The 20,794-nt window shown below is 35.4% G+C and overlaps 1 protein-coding gene across 1 annotated transcript in view; it reads left to right on the top strand.

Annotated features, from left to right (window-relative positions):
* Cntnap2 (contactin associated protein 2) overlaps positions 1–20,794 on the top strand; it is a 2,252,040-nt gene that overhangs the window by 621,461 nt on the left and 1,609,785 nt on the right. Inside the window, exon 3 of the mRNA XM_085840650.1 lies at positions 19,726–19,919. Coding sequence (XP_085696776.1) covers positions 19,726–19,919 — 194 coding nt within the window. The remainder of the gene's footprint in view (positions 1–19,725; positions 19,920–20,794) is intronic.

Raw genomic sequence — 20,794 nt, 5'->3', positions numbered from 1 at the left:
AAAAAATCTAAATTGAGGAATACTGAGTGGCAGAGAAGCACCTAAAGAAATGATCAACATCCTTAATCATCAGGGAAATGCAAATCAAAACTACCCTGATATTCTACCTCACACCAGTCAGAATGGCTAAGAGCAAAACTCAGGTGATAGCAAATGCTGGCAAGGATGTGGAGAAAGAAGAGCATTCATTTATTTCTGCTGGGATTGTTAGCTGGTACAGCTACTCTGGAAATCAATTTGGCAGTTCTTCAGAAAATTGGACATAGTACTCCTGGGCATACACCCAGAAGATACTCCAACATGTAATAAGGACACATGCTCCAATATGTCACATCAGCCTTATTTATAATAGCCAGAAGCGTGAAAGAACCTAAATGTTCCTCAACAGAAGAATGGATACAGAAAATTTCGTAGTGGTGTACTACTCAGCTATTAAAAACAATGAATTCATGAAACTCTTAGGCAAATGGATGGAACTAGAAAATATCATCCTGAGTGAGGTAACCCAATCTCAAAAGAACACACATGGTATGCACTCACTGAAAGTGGATATTAGCCAGGTAGTTCGGAATACCCAAGATGTAATTCACAGACCACATGAAGCTCAAGAAGAAGGAAGACCATAGTATGGATACTTCAGTCCTTCTTAGAAGAGGGAACAAAGTACCCATGTGAGGAGATACAGAGACAAAGTTTGGAGCAGAAAATGAAGAAAAGGTCATCCAGAGGCTGTTCCACCTGGGGATCTATCCCATATACAGTTACCAAACCGAGGTGTCAAGAAGTACTTGCTGACAGGACCCTGATATAGCTGTCTCCTGAGAGGCTCTGCCAGTGCCTGACAAATACAGACATGGAGGCTCACAGTCATCCATTGGACTGAGCACAGGTTCCACAATGAAGGAGCCAGAGAAGGGACCCAAGGAGCTGAAGGGCTTTGCAGCCCCATAGGAAGAACAACAATATGAACTAACCAGTACCTCCAGAGCTCCCAGATACTAAACCGCCAACCAAAGAGTACACATGGAGCGACCCATGGCTCCAGCCACATGTGTAGCAGAGGATGGCTTTGTGGTACATCAATGGGAGGAGAGGCCTTTGGTTCAGTGTAGGCTGGATGTCCCATTGTAAGGGAATGCCAGGACATGGAAGAGGGAGTGAGTGGATTAGTATGCAGAGGGAGGGATAAGGGAGTAGCAGGGTTTTCGGAGGGGAAATGAGGAAAGGGGATAAAATTTGAAATGAAAATAAAGAAAGTATCTAATAAAAATGAAAAATAATGTTAGTTTCAAACCCAGAGCATTTGCTAAATGCTAACTTTCGTAAATTGTTGTAATTCAGGTGCTGGCAAGGGGTTGAGGTAGGCAGATTCTAGGAGATAGATAATTGCCCAACCTAACTCAATCTTTGTGCCTTAGATCCCATTGAGAAACCCTCAAAAGCCCCAAGGCAAACAAACCAAAAAGGAATCAAAAATAAAAAACTTAAAAGACTAAAAGGTGAAATTGAAGGAACCAAATAAAAACTTAGAAAAACAATGGTCTATTGTTCAAAATTAATTTCCATTTGGTATTCAAAACATTTGAAAATTAAAGGTTGGAGAGAGAACACAGCAGTTAAGAGTTCTTGCTGCCCTTCCAAAGGATGTGAATTTAAGTCCCAGCTCCCACATAGGGGACTATGACCTCTTTAACTTCAGTCCCAGGAGTTCCAATGCACTCTTCTGGCCTCTGTTGACTGTAGGCTTAGATTTTTTTCAAAACTTACTTTATTTAGGGTTCTTAAATGCTTTAACCTCCCTTCTAATCCACCAATTAGAAGTAGGGAGAAAAGAATGTTAATAGGAAAAGGTGTTGCCCAGATGTTTAGAAATAGTTCTTTGGGGCAATTTCACTCTTCATGGTCAGGAATACGAGCAGTCCTGTTCAATAGCAAACACCAAACACTAATTAGTAGTGCCAGCAGGACAGGATCCAGTAGAAACAGCAAGGCTCCACTGAATCAACATGAATCAGTGGATAGCAGCCAGAATCCGAAGGAATATTAAAGAAGTCCTTTTGCACGGTTTTCTCTACGAAGTGAAGACCAGCAGAGACCAGTGAAGAAGCAAGACATTGAAAACCAGGGAAGAAGCAAAGGTTTACATGGCATAACATGCAGGAACATTTTCTCAGCTTGTGGGGTTCCATTTATATTCTTTCTAAACACCCGATGTCCTCTCAAGTGTCTGTTTTTCAGCACAACATCACATGCCCTCCCACAAGACAGTTTCCAGAAAAACATCACATGACACAACTGAGTTTTTTAAAAATCCAGAAATTTCCATCTCAGTTGACAACAATAAGCATACACATGGTATACAGATAGACGTGCAAGCAAAACATCCCTACACATTTAAAAGGAGTTTGGAAATTGATATACATATATAAAGCTAAATAAATAATCACAAGGTAGTTAAATGTTTCCATATTTTTCTGTGGTCTCTTTATTTTATAAACTTTCTTTTCTTTCATTCCCTCTCCAATTCCTTATCACTTAACAAATAATAACTTGTTCTTGTACTATACAGTTTTGTGAATTGGCCAGTTGTCCGGAAGAAACAGATAGAGTCTCATCTTTAACCCCTGATTCAAATGGCATCAGTAGACAATGCTGCTAATGGTGCATGATCCTTTTAGTCTTTATTTCAGTATTGCACTAGTGCCACTTCATTACTTTTTAAAAGGATTTGATTTGCCTATTAAGTTGTTCATCGAATCCTCTTACTGTTAGTTAGGTCTCTGAAGACAGACTATTTAGCCTTGAATGTATTTTTCATGACTCCACAATTAAAAAAACACACATACACACATTTTAAAACAAATTAAGGAGATATTTAAAGATTTACAATTTTTAGGTATCTTTTGTTTTAAACATAGTTGTATAAAAATAAAAAAAAATTAATCATGGTAATAGACAATAAGGACTTTTGAATCAAACTTATTAGGGTTCAAATTAATTTCAGGTAAGCTTTTATTCAGTCAACTGAATCTCAATTCTACATTTAGAAGTATATATGAATCAAGATCTTTGCAGAGATAATTCTGTAAAATCTATTGCTGTAGCAGATGTTTAATATAAACTTGTGTAGTTACTACTTTGTTTAAGGGACTATGACTAAAAATTAGCATCTTCCATATTGAAGAGCTCACAAAGGAATATTGAAAAAAATGAAAAGCATCAGTAAGTATCCAAAAGTTATAGAAAAGTATTTTATTAACATCTTTAAAATTGGTCTGTAAAGTGCTTAGTAAACATACCTAAAAGTTATAAAAATCTATTATTTATTAAACATATACTATTAAAATTTATTAACTTGATTTTATCTTTAGGTATTATTCATAAGTGAATGTCTTCAGAAAGTGTATCTTTATCCAAAATGATTTTCCAGTGCTCTGACTTAAAGCTACACACAACCAGAATCTTGATTGTCTCATAGATAACTCAAATTAGGAATGAAACACCTTTCTTGATGTTGTTCTTAATCTTGTTGAACAGTGTTTCAAGCATCTGCCATTGAATGTAACATGGTTTAAGTCTGTCAAGTGAGATCATGATGAATTTATCCTTAATTTGCTAATTCCTATTTCTCCTTTTCCATTGTCACCATGAGCTCTTATCCAGGCTGAGGTCAGCCACTTGCATAACTGCAGCCCTGCCATCCACCCACCTTATAGTCCATCCACATTCAAATGACTTGAGCCAGCTCACCTATACCTTCTGTTCTTCATTTTAGTAGCCTAGGCACTTCCATAAATTTTCTCTTCCATGCAGCCAGTATCATGATGTTTTATCCAGAAAATAAGACAAAGTTAACATTGCAATTTGAATAGAACTTTCCAGTTGTGTAAAGCAACTATGAACAAGTATTGAGCCTCTGTTGCTTCCTGAGCATTTTGTTTTCTGAATAAATTTCCAAGACTTTATCTCATAGTTACTTTCATTGAGATAATCCAGTTTAACCTTGAACTATAAAGGAATGTACAGAATGTATTAAAGATTATAGAAGTATATATATATATATATATATATACTTATAGAGGATTATGCTACAAAAAGAAAGCACACAGGTTACTTTGAATCAGAATTTTCGTTACATAAAGGACTTGAGCATCTGCAGATTTTTGGTTTCCGAGAGGGTATACTGAGTGTAATCCCTGGTGCCTTCCCAGGGACTAATATGTTTACAAGCCCATCTGTCTCACCACCATCCCGTAGTGTTGTTTCCTCCTATTTAGAGCCTATGGAGGTGGAAGTCCTATAAATATTTTCTGTTTGTAGCAAAACACACCCACAACAATTGTGACAAAATAGTTTCATGTTGCCAGTATCTGGATCTTGGCAAAAATCTCCGTTCTTCTGAAACAGATCCTGTAGTTACCATGGATATTCAGGGAAAGAGTGTGTTGTATGTAACACAGTGACTCTGACAAATACATTGGGAAGCAACTGATGGTTTCTCAGGAGGCCCTAATATTTAGAATTGTACTAAATCAAGTGTGGAGAAAGTGTTGACCAGAGGAGGGAATCACTCAGTCTGTGTGTATAAGTTTCAGGAATATTAGGGAGCTCACAAAAGGCAGCAGAGATATGTTTGCTATATTTCACTATATTGATCTTGAGACTAATTTTATTTCTGTTTTCTTTCTTAAAAAAGTGAAAGGAGTTAAAGTATAGCCTTTAGAACTTATCTCTTCAAGCATTTTAAATGACTCTATCACAGGCTAAATGTGCAAAAATAAAAATTGGACATACCAGGCAATTTTCTACTTCCAAGTCAATAGTAGAATTTCTCTGAATTGTTCTGCTCTTTCTGTGAAAAGTAGCCTCATCTTTGTGCTCATGTATTGCTATCCTTTGAAAGGCATTGACTAAAATATTTACTTTCTATTCTTGCATAGACTCTTGGTAATATCATATCACTGAATGCATATTTAGATGTTTGCATATAAATAAATTAACCATATAATTGTTCTTTTACCTGTGCATTAACATATGGTTTCTATATAGTATTTCTAAGTCCTACTGATATGCTGTTACAATACAGTAAGAGACCTGTGAGTTTGTCAGATATGTTTGTTTCTCTTCTTGCTGATCAGTCCTTTTTCCATTACTGATTTTTAGACAAATATCTTCAATCCAGAAAATAATAAGGCTCCAGCCAAAGAGTCCCAGAGGCAGGCAGTCTCAAATATTATTTTCTGTTCTAATTATCTTGCTAATAAAAAGATAAACTATGTATATCTGACAGAACACATACTTTTGAATGGCCCTCTATCCATTCTTCCTCAAGTGAACAAAATAGTTACTTGTGTTAATCACTAGTTGGAAAGACTACTTTGTCTCCTACTCACCACTGGACCACTGAATAAACCCTGACTCATCCCCAGTATCAGCACATCCTTCCCCTAACCAGCTTAGCTTACTTCTACCCACTTGCCCAGGAAAACCCTATCATGGGAAGTGATAATTCAGGCATATCATCCTTAAATCAAGAAAATGTTCTTAAGCTGAGCTCTAAAGAAGGATTCATTCTCTGCCCCGATGATTAGAATTTAGATATGATCTCTGCCCATATCAAAGAGAAGGACCAGAAATTTAATTTTGTAAAGAGTTAATGTATATAGGTAACCCCAGGAAGGCTTATAATGGGCCTACATATCTTCTTGGTGAGAATGCACACTGAACATGCATGAAGCCAAGAATAACATCTAGGGATACTCTTAGAGAAGCTTTAACTTAAAGTAGTGTTAGGGATCAGATTCCAGACTAACATCTATGTACAAAGGAGTCAGTGTGAATGGTGCCTTAAGAGTTGACTGGTATACACATGTGTGTCTGAGAATCTAACTAAAACAGGCTGAACAGAGCATACTTACCCCAACTGAGACATCTTGCTGGCCCTCTTTGATTGTTTTGTTTTGGTTGTTTGTTTATTTTCTTTTCTTCTGTTTTTTTTTTATTTTTGTGTTTGTTCATTAGTTGATTGGTTGATTTGTTGTTATTGTTACTACTATTTCTGTTTTGTTTGGGGGGTTTGTTTTCTTTTGCTTTTCTTTGTGTTGCAATGCCTTGCGTTGCATTGCTCTGCTTTGCTTTAGCAGGAAGAATAACCTGAGTCTACTATGATCTTTTGAAAGCTGCCAGAGAGTGGACAGTTTCTTCTGGAGAGTCTTGGAAATTATGTTAAATTAACTACATATTTCCCTATTCAGACTTCACTAGTGACATATACAAGGAAAGGAAAATGCACCTTGAAGCAATGGATCACATGCAGGAATCTGCCTACGCCCAGTGGATTTCATCATTTCCTGGAAGCATGGATGTTTTCTCCCTACTCAAGAGCCCTATGTCCCAGGTGGCATTCATAAATATAAGTATGGCACTGCAGTTAAGGATACCTCCTGCTCTTGCAAAGGGTCATAGTTCAGTTCCTGCCACCCACTGGGGAAGCTCATAACCTTCTGTAATTCAGCTTTAGGAAATCCAAGATTCTCTCCCATCTTTCAGCAGCATCTGTATACATACTGCACACATTGAAATCTACAAACATGTACTTTCATAAGTTAAAAAGACAATCACTTTAATAAATAAGAAGATATTCAAGGAACAAATAGATACTATGAACTACAAATTGCAATAGCTCAGTCTTCCTCACCAGGAAGTTACAGAGGAGTCTAATGTGGCTTGCAGAAAATGATCACTTACCTGACACAGAACCTATTATAGCACTTATGTTTATCACTTTCTTCATACAAAAGACAGCCATTCTCTGAACATTTAAAGTACAGTAAATATCTGACTTCCCACATGATAAATATCTTCATTAAATAAAAATATGTTGGGTTTTTGTTCAAGTGAATTAATTGGCTACTTAGTACATATTTGCAAGTATGTATAGCAAGAAAGGGTTGTGAAAATTCTGTGAGAACCTTCAGGAGCTGACACCTAGTCAGGCTCTATGAATATTTTCTAGATGATTGAACCAGAGCAGTTATTCATAGTGAATATGGAAATGACAAACACATTTATACTAAGATTTATATAGGGTCAAGTGTTTGTATAAATATTTTCCTTTATTAATACAATAGATGAACCAAAATTTATAAAACAATTCATGTAAGAAAATGAAAACCAGCTTTGGGAGAATGCTCAGTAGGGAAATTATTTGCTATACAAGATATACGTTCAAATCCCAGAATACAAATAAAACCCAGGATATATAGGTACAATTCTACAATCCCAGGGTTCTTTGGAAAGGTGTAGGCAGAAGAATCTTTGTAAAGAACAGGCAGTCTCCATAAAAATATAACTAATAAATTGTATTTAAAAACTACTTGGCAATAATGTAAGTGATTTTATCATACTGGTTTGCATTTCAAATTTCTTTATAAATAAAGTTAAAAACACTTAGCTTTATCTTTTATACCACATTAATTTATTGTTTAGTCCTGGAGGCATATATGAAGGAATGATATGATGGATCTGTTTTTAGGTTTTTGAGATTTTTTTTCCACCCTGATTTACAGTGTGACTGTACCACTTTTCAATCCCACCTACACTACATGGGGATTCCCCATTATCCGGGTTTTTTCCAGCATTTGTGGTTAGTTATCTTGAAACCATTATAAGTGGGGTAAGAGTAAATCTCAAAATAGTTTGTGTTTGTATTTCCCTAACTGTTAAAGATGTTGAACATTTTTTGAGATACTAATTATTCAGTTTTATTTCTTCTTTTCAGAGCTCTCTGTTCAGATACATAGCCCATTTTAATTGGGTCATTCATGTCTTTGACTCTTGGATTTCTTAATATATTTTGGATATTAGACCTATGGGGTGTGTGTGTGTGTGTGTGTGTGTGTGTGTGTGGCAAAGATTCCTCTAATTCTGTGAACTTTCCATTCACTGGATTGATTGTTTATTAATTGTACAGAAGCTTTTTAGTTTTAGAGACTATAGTGTCTGATTGTTCACCTTAATTCCTTGCCAAATGACGTCCTATTCAGATAGTCCTTTCTGGCACCTATATCATTTAGAGTACTGGTTACTGTTTTCTTTCTAGCAGTTTCAGCATTTATGGCTTAACAGTAGAATTTTTGTTCTACTTGGAATTAATTTTTGTGTAGGATGATAGATATGTGTCTAATGGTTATCTAGTTTCCCAGCACCATTTGTGGAAATTACTACTTCTATTCCAGTGTGGTTTTGACATCTTTGTTAAATGCCAAGATTTTTCTTTTTATTATTATGGCTCTGTAATATTTTTTATAATCTGTGCTAGCAATTCTTTAAGAATTGTGGGTTTTATTCTTGTTTTGTTTTGGTTTGGTTTTATTTGTTTTGTTTTGCTTTGTTTTCCTCTGAAAATTACTCTGGCTGTCCAGTGTCTTCTGTGGATTTTTCCCCTACATTTGAAGAATGCTATGGGAAGATTGGTTGGAATTGTGTTGTCTATAAATGGTTTTTTGGTAGAACAGTTGCATTCCCAATATTAATGCTACCAATCCATGAGCAAGGGACATATTTCCATTTTCTAGTGTCTTTGTCAATGTTTTTTAAAGATATAAAATTTTGATTGTAGATGTCTTTGGCCTCCTTGATTAGGTTTATCTCAAGATATAAATTTGAGGCTTCTGTGAAAAACAGTGCCAATGATCTCTTTCTCTGTTCCTTGTTGATGTATATAAAGGATATTGATATTTAAAGTTGAGTTTGTATTTTGACTCATTACTGAAATTGATAACCATTTCTAAAAATCTTCTAGTGGTATTTTTGGATATCTTATGTATAAGATCACATCATATGCAAACAGAAATACTTAAACTTCTTTCCCTGTGTACGTTTTTATACTTGCTGTTTTTCTTTATTCTTGTACCAATAAACCTCATGTCATCCCTAAAATGAGAATGCAGAGAACAGTACCTGTAAAGAAGACATGAAGTAAATCCAAATTGTTTTCCATGATTAAGTCTGAATTATGTGTGTGTGTGTGTGTCTGTGTGTGTCTGTGTGTCTGTGTGTGTTTGTGTGTGTGTGTGTGTATGTGAGAGAGAGAGAGAGAGAGAGAGAGAGACAGAGACAGAGACAGAGACAGAGAGACAGAGAGAGACAGAGAGAGATGAGGGTTATAGCACCAAGTTTTGCTGATAACAGGAACTGTTTAGACATGACTGCTTCAACTATATTGGAAAACTGGCAAACTTACCTTTAAAATATACTAATGGATGGAATATTGCAAATTTGCATAATTGTTCTCTTGGCTATATATCCCTAAGTAATGCATATGCATACAAACGTTTTAAAATGGATCTGCTGATGGCAATGTTATTCATAGTATCTCTGAGCTGGATATGTATCCATCATTAGAAAAGACAAAAATATACGTTATATTATATAATACAGCACTGCAAAAGAAAGAAGTGAAAGAAGCAACCTCTTTCTGCAAACAACCCATGGGCACATCCCTGAGAAAATTGTTGGAATATAAAATGTGTCTCTTTGGGTGAATGGAAACAAAGGGAACTTATGTGATGCTATAAATGGTTACTTTGTGTGCTTGCATGTTTGCATAATCTGTCTATCTGGGCATCTTCAAGGATCAATCATCGATCCATATAGATATATGTAAATATGCAAAGATTTATGAACTGCATATAAAAATACCCAGTATGATATACACATAAAGCCACAATTTCAGCATCATTATGCATAAAGTGAACCTAGGTTACATAATAATTTTAAGCATCATTTAGTTTTAAACACAAACTTGACGATGAGCATCTTTATTTAATATTGATCTTTGAATGAATTAGGCTGTTATATACTCAGGTGTTGAGCCAGTCAACATTTTATATTACAATCTAGTTAGTTATTGTATTACTTTATTTTAATAATGTTATATAAGTGACAATTTTATAAGCAGATTTTTTGTGCCTTAAATAATAATAAAATAATATCAAAACAAAGAATTCAGGACATACATGTCCATTAGAAAGAATCTCTGCAAGTTGACAAGGTCATTAATCAACATATTTGGTACATGGTTACTCGTCATTTTTTTAGAGCAACTAAATCTCTATCTTCCTGTCCATATTTAACGACTTTATACTATCAGAGACTGCTGAATATTTTTGTTAGAATTAAAATTGAGTGTGAAACTATGGAAGTGTTTTTGTCGTTTGAGACAAGAGCTGGGTTTTAAAAAGAAGTTGTTATAATCCTCTACCACTACCTCTACTCTCACCTCTATAGAGACAGCCAGACCTGTGCTAGAAGGCAGAGGAAAGATTGTGAAGAAGTGCTTTTCTGTTCTTGTTTTGCAGATTCACCAGTCTTTTGTTTTCAATATTTATAACTTGTGACCATGATGCTGTGGTGTTGTCTATCTTTGTTTAACTGGCAGAAGCTTTGATAAATATTCTAAGAAGCTAAGATCGTGTTCATGAATAATGCCAGTCCTCTGGGATATAATTGGAATTTAATTGCATACAAAATACTAATGCAGACACATCTCTTTTAGGAAAACCTAACTATCTTGAGAGGTTACTTCTTGTCCTCAGGAGTAAGTTTACATGCTCCTAGGGTAACTTAAAATCTTATTCTTGTTGGAGACATCTAAAATGGGAGATATTCTTCCCTCTTGCTATTTAATCATACCCAACAGTCCTACACATTCTCCTATCCTTTTCTAATTTCACATGAGCATCAAGTTGTCAATATTTAAAGAATGATTATGCCACACTATTTTCTCACATTAGTGGCATCTGTTGAATATGGCCTCATCCCCCTTCTCTGGCTACTCTGAAAACAATCTGCCCTTGACTGAGGTCTACTTACCTATCTCTCAAAAGTATTTGCAGCCATGTGAACCCTGCTGTAAATAGAGACTGAGCTCATTAACAACCTCCTTTTGCACATTGTAAGATGTCTGTTCTATTTGTTCTTCGTCAGTGAGATAATTCGTAATTATAGTCTTACACTTTCAGTTTTGCTCAAATGTCACACTTTACTAATTTTTCTTCTGACTTGACTTCATTTGCATATGATGCACCCTTCCCTAACATATTCACATTAGGTAATCTTTTTAATATTCAAAAACTCAGTTCATGATATCAGGTTAACTTACTTTTAAGTTGAAAACCTGTTCACTATGGTTCATTTAAATGTTGATATTCTATTCACATCTGTGTGGTTAATGTTTTAGTCAATGTGATACAAGCTAAGGTTGTCTGGGAAGATGGAAATAATTAAAAAAATAAAATGCCTCCATCACATTGGCATGAAGTCAAGTATATAGGGAATTTTCTTGACTAATGCTTAATGTAGGTAAGCCCAGGCCACCCTGAGGAGTGACAATCTTCTGGGCAGGTGGCTCTGTGTTGTATAAGCAAACAACCTGAGAAAGCCATGAGGGAAAAGTCAGTAGCATCATTCTTCAAAGGTTTCTGTTTCAGTTTCTGCCTTACCATTCCTGTTTGATTTCTTCAGTGATGAATTATGCCCATGGACGTGGAAGTCAAATAAACCTCTTACTCCCCTGGTTGCTTTAGGTCATAGTGTTTATCATAGCAATAAAAATCATTTTAAGATTATGTCTAAAGGTAGATGCCACCAATGCTGTTTGAGAACTGAGAATTATCCTTCTTTAGTGTGCACCAGACCCTAACGCTGCAGGCCTCACATTTAGCCCTATTTACTACTTTGCATGTTCATTATGTTTCTTAAGCATGGGGATGCTTATCTTAGTTTTGATCTTGGTTATGTCTTTCCAATTTTCTTTTTATCTATCTTACCAAAAAAATATTGTATTTTTAGAGCGAAAAGGAGACCTCAAAGGCTGAACTCATAAAGCTATCTTGCCTGGAGTCTCCTTTTCAATTTATTCTTTTCATCTGATACATATTTCTTGGCCAGTTATTGAAGATTGTTCTATCCTTAATTGAAAAAATATTCACTGTTTTCTTCTAAATTAGAAACTAGATTTATATAGACTCTGATGATGTCACAGACACCAGTGTGAGTGTCATGAGTGCTGTGGAACCATTTATCACTGGAAGAGCTACTTAGTGCTTTCTCTCTCTCTCTCTCTCTCTCTCTCTCTCTCTCTCTCTCTCTCTCTCTCTCCATAGTCATTTTTTTCATATTTTTTATTACATCTTTTCCTCAATTACATTTCCAATGCTATCCCTAAAGTCCCCCATACCCTCCCCCCTACTTCCCTACCCACCCATTCCCATTTTTTTGGCCCTGGCGTTCCCCTGTAGTGGGGCATATAAAGTTTGCATGTCCAATGGGCCTCTCTTTCCAGTGATGGCCGACTAGGCCATCTTTTGATACATATGCAGCTAGAGTCAAGAGCTCTGGGATTCATAGTCATTTTTATTGGATTTTTATTTACATTTCAAATGTTATCTCCTTTCCCCATTTTTCCTCCAGAAACCCTCTATCCCATCTCCCTTCATCCTGCTTCTAAGAGGTTGTGTCCCACCCATCCACCCACTCCTCCTTCCCCACCCACACATTTCTCTACACTAGGGCATTGAGCCTTCACCTGACTAAGGGCCTCTTCTCTCATTGACCTGACAGGGCCATTTTGTGCTGTCTCTTGAACCTCCTGCTTAGTTCCTCACTCACCTCAGTGGTACTGATTTAAAATAAGAAGGCAAAAGTACCTGTCACTTGAGTTCAGTGTGCTGACATCATCAGTATTCGTTACTTTACTATCAACTTGATACAAGTGGGGGTCATCTATGAAGACAATACTTCAACTGAAGAAATGCCCCATCATTTCAGCCTGTTGGCAAGTCTGTCAGCCATATTATTGATTAATTATTGATATAGGAAGGGCTAATTCACTATGGGTAGTGGCTCAGGACACCATATATTCAAATTTTAAGTATTTCTCAACGTTCACTAGAGTAATTTATCATTCAGTTCCAGTAAAATGAATGTGTAGATCACAAACTGTTTAAATATTTCTGCACACACACACACACACACACACACACAAAGAAACAGAGACACAGAGATATTGGCTCAAATCTAGAAGAAAAGGCACAACATTAAAAAGTATAAGGGATTCAAATCTAGTATTAAAGTAGAAGTTATGAAGTACACATATGGGGTTTTACCAACTCTAGCAATGTCCTAGTTAGTAGTTAGGCAAAATATCCTAAGTGTTCTTAGATACTAAGAACATATGGCTATTTAGCATAAATATCTCTGCCTCCTCTCCTTCCTACATCTCCTTCAGTGTAGCAAGATTGGCTTTGCCTGTTAGGATGACATAAGGGTTATTGGGGGTAGGGTGGCACTTTTTCCCTTCTACATCCTGTTTGGGGGATTTTTCTGATCTAAGGCTTACCATTCTTAATCTATGGCTCAATAGAGGTTACGAGTTTCACAAGCCAAATAAACAAAGTAATCAACTTCCCCCAAATTACATGCTTGATAGATCAAAGAACAATGGGAAACTTAATATTGATCATTCCACCATGTTCCTTGAGAAACTGACTCTTTCCTCAAGTTAATCACCTATTCTCTTCACATTTGCTTCTGCCAAAAAAATAAAAAAACATAGATTAAGTTTTACTTACCTTTTCTTTGCTTGAGATATTTGCTTCCTGTAAAGTTGACAATAAATTACCGTTGTTAAAAGGGATGAGATAAATTGGACTGAGTAGCTGTGTGTTAATTGCTTAGTTGCTGAAAAACAATGCAGCAAAAATGGCTAAATAAAGAAAATTTATTTTGGAGTATTCATTAGCAAGTCACAGGAAAATGCTTTCACTAATCAATGGAACATATTGCTACCTCTACACTCTTTGTATTAATTGCTTGTTGATTTCATTGGCAAAATCATTTTATTGCTTTGAGAAATGTATAAATAGGACTTTCAAATTCCAATTAGCAATGTATTTCTTCAAGGCTTGGAATTCTACACCTAATAAGGAAATAGCTGGATATGATGACACATGCTCATAAATCTAGACTTGAAAAATAATGAAAGCAAAGGTCAGTTAGGTGTTCAAAGTCATCTTTGGCTATGTAGTCAGTTTGGGGCCACATAGGCTACATAACACTGTCCCTCAAAACCCTGCTAAAAGAAAACGTACTTACCTCTTAACTGACTGAGAATGTTATTATTTTACAAGTTTACCTGAGGCTCCATCACAAATTTATTTTCATAAAATTACAGAGACAGATACATGATTTATAACCATAATGAATATAGGAACTAAAATAGAAGAAAATCTGCAAGTAGATACACAGGTTATAAACCTGCAGGCAAGTAACAAATTGGTGATGAGGCGACTACTAGAGACATGGTTACAAAGAGCTGTGAAAGACAGGACATTATAAGTTAAGGAGTATTTTGAGATGAATAGATGAGAAAGAAGAAGGAATTGTGCTGAAAATATAGATGCTAGGCATGGCATCAATAAAGGTATTTACTTGTGTGTGCATGTGTTTAGCCATCTATAGAGCATATGTAGCTTCTTCGTGCCTTCCTCCATACGGAAAATGAAAATATCTTGCCCCAGACTCCTTCAATTGCCAGTACCTTTCTCTTAGGCTAGGACTGTGACTTCATGAGTCTCTCATCTCTGCCACTAGTGCTGGGATCTTGGACTAGTGCCCTGGTTTTGCTCAAGTCTTGTGTACACAGGCTCATTTGCTGTGTGTATGATACAGGCATTAATAAATTGACTCTGGGTATTAAATTGAGAAGAAAGACAAAAGAGAGCATAAGAGGGGAAGTGGTTAAGTAGATAGGGAAGAAATTCATGGAAAGGGAATGATGATAGACTCAGTACAAACTTAGTAAAAGAACATTATGTAATATGCAATGTGTAATGTATTATATGTAATATGTAATATGTAATAAATGATAAGTATACAACATATATTAAATAAAGTATTTATATAGAACAAACCAAATAAATTAATAAATAAATAAAGGTATTTACCAATCCTTCAAAGATCTCTGAGACTTCAACATCAAATTAAAGCTTCAATAAGTCAGAGCAGATCCTAGACCTTGATGGTCTCAGGAAAATAGGAAAAGCTATCACATCATTCAAAGTGTCCAAGGAAGGGACATAAACTTGGAAAATGTTTTCTGTTCTCTTCAAGAAGTTCCTGAAGAGCAATTATCCCCAAATACTGTCTGCTACAGGGCTTCCAGAAATTAAGTGAATTCTCCAGTCAATAGGGAAAGCCTAGAGGGCGCCACGGATCAATTACACTATGTGAAACCATGTGAAGTGGGCATTATAATTCTTGAATAAAAAATTGCCTAGTTAAGTTGAGGGAGGATATGTCGGTGGGTGGATGGTATATTCTGGGTGTGTCTACTACGAGTGATGACTTATCTCTGGAAAGTGTAGAATCAGTATAAAGGTAATATCAGTATAATTACACACATGTGTGTATGCACACACACACACACACACACACACACACACACACACACACACACAGCCTCCCTAGTGATTTAGTGTTGCTCTTACATATGTAAGTTTAGAGCTGACAACTTGAGGTTAGATACCATATCAGCCATTTTTCTAAAGTGATATACAGTTTCTAACTGTGTTCTAAATCCTAATTCTCACTAGATAAGTGCTACTTTAACCTCTCATTAAAACTGCTTCCTTCTGAAGCAGATTAATAACACTAAGGAGACTCACTACTGGTCAAAATTCTGACTACAAACACATATTCAATGGAACAGAGTCACATTATTTTTCCATAATGTGTAAGATTGTTATATTAAAATGGAATTGAATAACTGTAAGAGAAATGGAAGAGCAAGCACAGCCTAGAATATTCAATATTCAACATTTAATGGAATAGGTAACTGACCGAAGTGTTAGCCACTGTCAATTATCACTCCATGTGTGAAATAGAGAATGTAGTGCTCTTTGACTTTAGTCTCCCATCTTTGCTGATATTATAGCTCCATATTTTACTTCTTCATATATTATAAATGCCATAATTCAAAGTTATTCTATTAAGCACTCTTTTCTTTTAAAGAAAGTATAAAATAAATATTTAATATTTATTGACCCATGAAACCATCCCTATCCTTTTTAATCATGTTTGTAAACATTCTAATAGCAAAAATAATATCCCAAAAGCTACATATTTTACCCTTTTAGTAAAATAAACAGATAGATAATCAATACTCTCAGCTTTTAAAATAAATATTGTTGTGTTACTTTTATTTTTAAAGGCTGTCTTTGGTCAGTGTAGAAAGATCATGTAAAAGTCTGTCTCTTCCTCTCAGTTAGTACCTGGTTCCTTGGCTTTTCAGCTTGTATTGCTTCTGATGAAAATTTTCTACCCTCTAAGGATGTTGCAGATTTTATCTTTAACATTCTTTTCCAGAAGTGATAATATAGTGAATTTGTATGTTTTTTATTTGTGTTTATTTCGCTTGGAACCAATAAACTCTCAGTTATCAGAAATTATATTTTCACATATACATTGCCCCAACTGAATACTTTATTGTCATCCCTTAGGCATTTTTCCCACCTCTGAGCTTCAGTTAGATAGATGGATATAAACAAGTGTTCTAGTTCACTGATTTTTTTTCAGCTATGTATTAGTCATAATCATAAAATCTGCCTAAAACAATCAACTTATAAGAAGTCTTTATTAGATCACAGTTTTAAGGATCTCAGTCCACTATTAGATTTCCTTGTCATCTGAGGTCTATAATGGCTCAAAATTGTTTGATTTTTATCAGGAATCTAATATTCATATTGTGATAACTGGGAGACAAAGAGGATAAAGGGACGATAGTCCTAGTATCCTCCTCAAGGATATGCCACCAATGACCAATATATCTCCCAGTTGCCCCTAATTCTTAACATATCAATCAGGCCCACTACTGACACAGCCAGAGTATAGGCTTCAAACACAAGGATCTTTGAACAATCTCGAGAATCCACAGTATAGGTGTGTCAAGTATTCTACTAAGCCAGAGCAATAATTTCTAATCTCAATAAAATTTTAAGTTCTAAAGTTTCTATTATGTTCTTTTAATGTTGTTTCTTCCACTAAATTTTCTGCTCACTTCCTTAATATTTATGTTTTCTTTAAAACAGCAAGATTAAATCTTTTTTTTGAATCCTAATATTTATGAAGTTTTATATTACTGGATGTGATATAATACGGTTAGTATCTTAAATTAACACTGGAATTTTCCAGTACTTTTTAAAAGCAGAGTTGTTTTTAATGAGGATGTTGTTTAAAATTATCCTAATTTTTATTAAATTTATTGAGAGTTGTTCTGCTCTTTTGTGCTAATTTTTATTAGATATTTACTTTATTTACATTTCGAATGTTGTCCCCTTTCCTGATCCTGTGAAGGCTCCATGCCCCAGTGTAGGGGAATGCCAGGGCCAGGAAGAGGGTGTGGGTGGGTTGGTAAGCAGGGGGAGGGGAAGGGGGAGGGGAAGGGGGAGGAGGAAGGGATAGGGGGGTTTCAGAGGGAAAGGGGGATTAATTCTTAATAAATAAATTAACGTTTTAGCCTGACAATTATCATTCTATCTGTTATGGAGAGATCTATTTCTGCATAGTGATTTTACTCTGGTAGTGACTACTGTCTTCCAGCTACTCCAAAAACCTAGTGGTTTTCATTTATAGAGGATATTTTGCATTTGAACTTTCGAATTACTATGGCCTGCTTTGACCTAGAGTTGATTTATGTTTGAGCAAGGAGTTTACCGATTAGATTAACTTGTGTATAATTACTAGCTCTTATTTTATCATCATCATCATCATCAACAATGAAGTATGCCATCTCTTCTTCGGATGGATGGCCTTTCTTGAATTGCTACTGGATGCTAGTATCGATGTATAAGAACTGTGAATCTGAACCAAGATTTTGAAACAAGCCTAAGAAACAATCATCAAAACCAAAAACCAAACGAAAGAATGTATACTGTGTTGAAAGTGCCTGTGTTGCTTCCCCTGTTTTGTTTCTGAATCAAACTTCACTGAATCAATACGTATCAATCAACAGTATGAAAACTTCCTCTAACAAAAATAGTTAGAACAGAAAACATGGAACCTTTGGTATGCCAGTACTCATGTAAGAGTCCTAAAATTACCACCTTATTTAATACCCTTGGTAACCAAAAAGTGGTATTTCATTGTCCCTATTACAAAGGCAAAACATTTGAAGGATTGAGAGGTGAAATGGCTTTCCCATAGCCAAATTATCAATGGATGCAAAGCAGTTTCTGGATCCAAGGCCCACTGAACTTTGAGTCTAACCTGTTCTGTAATTAACTTCATTCTTCCTGTGCAATAATTAAGTGTTCATCCCGGAAATTCATGTATCTAATCCTATGTAGTCTTGCCCTGGAAACATATGTTTGATCACCATCCAGACATCATAAATTCTCAGAGCGAATTTTAAGTGATCTTTTTCTACAAAGCCACCTCTTTTAAGATACTCTGACCTGCAGTTTCCAGATTTCTCAGTAGCTTGAACTCTATCCTGCCTCTGCTCCAGGGACATTCTTCTATTCTCTTTGAACTTTCTTCTCAAGCCATGACCTGAGAAGAGTCATGCCCAAATCTGGAAACCATCAAGACTCACCTCAAATATCCTTCCTCTTATGAGGGTCAGAATCCCAGTCTTCAAAACAGTTATCATGTATTTTATTTTTCAGTTGCTTAGAAAGCTGTTTTCCCATCATTCAAAGCAATATATTCCAAGTGAAGACTGTTAAAATTACACTGTACCTCTGGTCATCCTTAGAGAGTATATTAGATTACCAGACTTTAAATCTTTTATTTTTTAAACAATAAACATATTTGATATGTTTTGTATTGGATAGTTTGTTAAATGTTTTTTTTTTTCATTAATTATTCTCTTTAGTTTCTCTAAACATCTAGGACTTTGCCATGGTTTCTGTTACTTATTTGTAAGAAGACACAGATTTGACTAGAATTTGAACCTCTTTAATCTCTGTTAACTCTATTTGACTTTTTAAATTTTCTCTTTTCTTTGTATTTTCTGGTCTAGTATCATATTTTACCAATGATATTAATTTGTCTAGGGCCTCAAATAATTTTTATAAGCATTGGTTATCAAGAAACACTATCCCTGACTAATCTAGAGTGGCTCATTTCCAACATAACTCATATCTCATAAGTCCAAACTTATAATACCCAATTTAGAAAAACGGGAATCAATAAGCTCTAACTCTGAACTTCGTAAAGCAAAATATATTTGAAAGTTGTATATAATTGAATTTTGTTTCATTTATAATTTACTGAAAGATAAAACCTCACATGAGGGAAAGAAAAAGCATAGCTGCATCCGTTTTCCTTATGGTTTTAACAGAAGAGTTCATGGTAAATTGATCAACCCTCAGTCAATTAGACTTTGACATGTACTAATAAGATCTAATTGAGGAATTATGAAGACATTTGCTCAGGAGAAAATGAGCACATAATTACACCATAAAGAGGTTAAAGAATCAATGTTACCCAGCTGGAAGAATATTAGTTGAAGTCCCAATGGCATCTATAAAGGACACTTCATAATACATCTGTGAAATACAGCACTGACAAGGCCAATTAAGATATGTAGAATAATCTATTTTTAATTGTAAGAGTTCAGTTTTAAACATCCGTTTTTTCCCTTTGTTCTGCCCACTCCAGGTGCTGGGGGATGGTCTCCATCAGACAGTGACCACTATCAATGGCTTCAGGTTGATTTTGGCAATAGGAAGCAGATCAGTGCCATTGCAACCCAAGGAAGGTACAGCAGTTCTGATTGGGTGACACAATATCGAATGCTCTACAGTGACACAGGGAGAAACTGGAAACCCTATCATCAAGATGGCAATATCTGGGTGAGTCACTATTGGAAATACAAAGATGCACAACTGAGTGGAAAATTTGTGAAACTGGGATAGAACTCATATGGTCTATTCACAGCTGCAAATATGTATTTATGAAAAGTATTAGAAGACTACTAATTAACTAGGTCATTAATAAATTCACTTTTGCTTATTGAGGTCCATTTTCTTAGGCTTTAAGGTACATCTGTTGCTAGCACAGTGAGTCTCTGTCTTGAGAAAACATTTAAATCACTGGAAGAAGTTTTACAATATAAAAATGCCATTCACACATAAACCAACAAAATCAAGATCATGTCCAGAGAAAATTCAAATGTATTTTAATCATTAGAAATCTATGTGCACTGTCTATTATTCTATGGTGAAAATATATAAAATTTGACAAGCACACTCTGAAAATGTCTCAATTAATTATAAAGTTGTACATTCAATCAAGTAGTCACCACATTTCAATAGATCATTTACCACTAAATTATACATGAGCTGTTTTAGTTTATTTAATTATATATTTTAAAAATCTACAATAAAATTCAATTAAAATCATTAGTGTTAAACAGAAAGAAGAAAAAGGTATAGGGTTCAATTTCAGGTTTTTATTCTCCTGGTGTTAGTTGGAGAAGTAGGTACTTTTACCTTAACAAGGCTCACGTTTTAGAAATATGTATTTTTTTATTGGATATTTTCTTCATTTACATTTCAAATGTTTTCCCCTTTACAAGTCTCCCCTTCAGAAACACCCTGTCCCATTCACCTTCCCTCTGCGTTTCTAAGGGTGCTTCCCTACCCACCCACTTCCATCTTCCCACCCTGGCATTCCCCTACACTTGGGCTTCAAACACTATCTGGCCCAAGAGCCGATTCTCCCACTG

The sequence above is a fragment of the Mus caroli genome, unplaced genomic scaffold (genome assembly GCF_978045245.1).
Source record: "Mus caroli unplaced genomic scaffold, Mus_caroli_1 scaffold_7, whole genome shotgun sequence".
Classification (NCBI taxonomy): Eukaryota; Metazoa; Chordata; class Mammalia; order Rodentia; family Muridae; genus Mus; species Mus caroli.
This window is presented reverse-complemented; position numbering and strand designations above follow the sequence as displayed.